Source organism: Trypanosoma theileri (genome assembly GCF_002087225.1).
Source record: "Trypanosoma theileri isolate Edinburgh chromosome Unknown TM35_Tth_6_V1, whole genome shotgun sequence".
In the NCBI taxonomy this organism is placed as follows: domain Eukaryota; phylum Euglenozoa; class Kinetoplastea; order Trypanosomatida; family Trypanosomatidae; genus Trypanosoma; species Trypanosoma theileri.
The window spans coordinates 340,833-344,886 of record NW_021639848.1 but is presented as its reverse complement, the minus strand read 5'-3'; the positions used below and the strand labels follow the sequence as shown (position 1 = coordinate 344,886).

The window sequence follows — 4,054 nt, the reverse complement described above, 5'->3', positions numbered from 1 at the left end:
TTTTTTTTTTTTTTTTTTGTACTTCTCTGTAAGGTATGAATGCAACTAATATGAATGAATGAATGACACTTGATTTTTTTTTTTTTTTTCCTTTTTTCTTTTTTGATTAAATTATTTCTTGTAGCCTTCATAGTAGTTGAAGTCCCCTCCCCCTCCCTTGGATATTCTCATAACCATGGCAAAGGACACCGCAAAGAAGAATATGCGTAGCAATGAGTCGCGGATGTATGTCTTCACATTGCTTACATTGGCTGTAAATATATTATCCATTATTTTCACGATGTACTTTCGTGGAGGTTTGCCGAGTTTTGGTGATCTTGTGGGTTTAGGTTTCTGGGCCGGACAAGAATATGTGGCACTTTCTCTCTTAAAACGATTTGCCAAACCTGTATACAGCTCCACTGGAGATTTATTAGAGTGTCCAGATGTGTCTAATCCACAGGAGTTGGGTGTATACTCCTTTGCACAGGATGTACTTTGGGTGTGTTGGGTGGTGCAGTTACTCTGTTATCTCTTTCATTGGGCCTTTGTGGTCTTTTACTTGCCTGTTCCCGCCACGGCTATTTATAAAGTGTGGCAGTTTGTTGGACCGCTGTTAATGCAGCGATTTAATCCCGGGGCTTCTTCTAATGGAGATGCGGGGGCTGATGGAATGCCAATGAGTCGAGCGGAACGACGTCGACAAGAGTTGCTGCAGCGCAAGAAGAAACATACTGCTTGAGAAAGAGAAGGAAAAAGAGAAAGGAAGGAAAGAGAGAAAAGAAGGAAAGAGGAAAGGTATATGGAGAATATTGACAGGACAGTATAAAATAAAAAAAAAAAATGTAAATGAGTGTGGGGAGAGAAAGAGTTGCATAATTGATTGCAATTCCTCCTTCTCTGGGCTGGTTTTTGCTGTAGTGAACGAACTACCAAAACGGAATGGGTGATTTTCTCCCTCTTCATTATATATATATTTATATTTATACTGTTTGTTTTTTATTTTATTTTTCATTTTTCTTCTTTTTATCTTTTTGTTATTTTCACTTTTCTGCTTTTCTTTTTCAGAATACCTCTTCGGACGCAGACCACGAACTCAATGAAATGACTTTATGCATTGTTTTTCTGTTTCTTCTTTAAATGTGATAAAAACACTTTTATGTTTTTTTTTTTTTTGCTCACTTGCTTCTTTCCTATAATCTTTGTTTTTTTTTCTTTTTGATTTCTTAGTGTTTACATTTACCTCTGTTCCTGTGAGATAGATAAAGAGATAAAGAGATAGGTAGAGTGAGAACCCATTTGACGCCAAGTAGGGTGAGAGAGCGTCTTGGTGATTTATTATACACTTTTTTTTTGCTGGGTTTAGCTATATAGTGTAGATTAGCGCAATTTCCCATTATTATTTCTATCAGCTTTGATTTCTTCTTTTATTATTATTATTATTATTATTATTATTATTATTATTATTATTATTATTATTATTATTATTATTGCCTTGTCGGTTCGTTATTTTTTTTTTAAATTTGTCTGTTTTTTTTTATTTCTTTATCTATCGCATCGGGATATCTCTCTGTGTGACTGTAAAAAAAAAAAAAAAAAAGAAAATGGGTGGAACACAGACAAAAGAGGCCGTGGAATACTTTACCGCTGTAGCCCATAGCGACATCCATCCAGATGAGAAAAACTTCATTGAACATTTAATTCGCTACAAGAAAAATATCTGCTCAGGTGCGGAACTCTACAGATCGGCATTACCCGCTCTTCGAGAGTTAATCCCATCCTGTGTACAGACACGGCGGGTGCGATGGATACTACATCTCTGTCTACAGCAGTTGGAACACGCCTCTAGTAATTACAGTCAAGCACCAAGTGAGGCTTTTCTCGCATTACTGCACATCACAGAGTTTATCGTCCGTTATGCTAATTATGTATCCCATGGAGATGCCGCCGAATTATTACGTATAATGATGGGAGATGAGACAACAAGTAGTAATAGTAATGAACTCACAAACAATGATAGTCAAGGTACAAATACAGAGGCACATAAACTATGTAATGCCCTTATAGAATACTGTGTAACTGTACCTCTCAACGTATTAACTGTAGAGGCTCATAGTGAAGTGATATCTTTACTTTTATCCATGACTTCCTCTGCATTATATCACCCTACTACATTTGATGAGAAATATATGGATGTATTTACGGAAATGATGATAGGATCTGAAGGTATAGCTCCATTTCTATCAACATTATTAAGACGAGTAGTGGATTGGGGGGCTGGTCGTCTTCCATCGCAACCGCTTTTGTATCGTAATGGTTATCAACCATCTTTTCGAAATCTTTATAATGTATTTGGTAGTAATCGTGGGAATAATTCTATAAGTTATGGTGAAAATTTAGGTCGACACTGTGGACAACTTTTATCTGTACTTATTGCTCATCAAAAAGGTAATGGACGAAATCCTGCTTTAGATTATATAAAAGGAATTCAAGATGGTGAACAAGTACAGTTTAAACCACTATTAATTGCTTTAACTACTCGTTTACAGGTATGTCCATCACTTTGTATGGTTTTGTATGCTTTAATATATGATCATCCTACGTTTTTGCATACTGTGATAACGGCTTTTCCTAAAGAACTTTTGGATTTAATACAAGAAGTCCTTCATTTGAGTTATGCAGTTGTAACGGATACAGGATATACAATTACAACTCCTACTACTCCTTTAGGTGAAAGTTATCATATTACTATTCCTAATGAGGAGGATGAGTTATCACCAGAGACTATTATGTCTATTATGAAAGATATGACCTTATTTTCAAATCCATTTATTAGTTTTATGACAAGTACATTGGTGTTACTCTTTACACAGGATCAAGTACTAAATAAATACATGAGTGATACCGTAGTGGAGCCTCGATTTAAATTAGATCGTTATTTGGGTAAAATACCAATTAGTTCTCTTTGTATTATCGTGTTAGCCCACGGTATTGTGAGAGCCATGAATGAAAAGAATGAGCCATTAGCGGCTGTTTTTCTTCCAAGTTTATCTAATTTAGCCCCTTTTATTCACGATATAGATCCTCACACCTCTCAACAATTACTACGACTGCTTATGATGACTCAACGCAAATTAAGACGTGCTGTTGAACATGCAGGATCCACTACTACCGTATTAGATGATGATGTGGCTAATGGTATACCAAGAGATAAAGAGATGAATAATAAAGATATGGAAAATAAAGAAAATGCAATAGCACAGATGTTTGCTCGTCAATTATCATCTCTTGTAGAGGCTTTAGAAGGAATGCTTCAAGGTGAGGATCGACACAATGATTCCCTTGTGTATGAATTACTATATAATAAAGATAAACTAGAGGATGGAATCGTAGTAGATAATCCCAATTCACTTATCGCCAAGGCAAGAAAGACAATACAACCTTTGATTCGAATTGTTGATTTCTACGAAACGGAACTTGCAAGTGTTACCTCAGCCGATTCTCACAGGGATATTCTCTCTATTATTCGTCGAGCGACAGAGGAACGAAATGGAGGCAATACTACCATTCAAGAACAACAACAACAACAAGGTACACCACGATCATCAATAAAACCTGTTGGACAAGCCATGTGGAAGGCAAAGGAGATTCTATTTGTTTATGAGGAGTCTTCGCATAGTTACGATTTCTTTGGTCCTTTTGTATGGGCCACACTATTGGGAGATGCGGCATATCCCGGTGGTTTGTTGTGGACTGTTGACACCACCGTACTGGATATGTTCCCGCGGTAAAGAGATATGATGATTATAATAAGGATGGAAAGACTGTACATATCTATCTATCTATATATATATATATATATATATAGATAGATAAGAATGTATGTATGAATATCTCTCTCTCTCTCTCTGGGTACTGCAGCTGCCACTACAGGAAGAAGAAGAACAGCTGCTGTGAACCATGTGAACCCAGCAAGCAGCAACAAAAGAAAAAAGAAAAGAAAAGAAAAAGCGAAAAGAAAAACGTGAAATAAATGATCAAACAAACAGATAAAGAAGGTGGGAGTGAATATGCA

General features: G+C 36.2%; 2 protein-coding genes across 2 annotated transcripts; both read left to right on the top strand.

Annotated features, from left to right (window-relative positions):
• Positions 1-175: 175 nt before the first annotated feature.
• Positions 176-721, top strand: TM35_000062180 (uncharacterized protein; the record flags this gene model as incomplete). Its single annotated transcript, XM_029023255.1, has 1 exon — positions 176-721. The coding sequence occupies one exon, from the start codon at positions 176-178 to the stop codon at positions 719-721; it is 546 nt and encodes a 181-aa protein (XP_028885279.1).
• Positions 722-1,583: 862 nt separating this feature from the next.
• Positions 1,584-3,770, top strand: TM35_000062170 (uncharacterized protein; the record flags this gene model as incomplete). The annotated part of the gene is made up of 1 exon (XM_029023254.1): positions 1,584-3,770. The coding sequence occupies one exon, from the start codon at positions 1,584-1,586 to the stop codon at positions 3,768-3,770; it is 2,187 nt and encodes a 728-aa protein (XP_028885278.1).
• Positions 3,771-4,054: the final 284 nt, after the last annotated feature.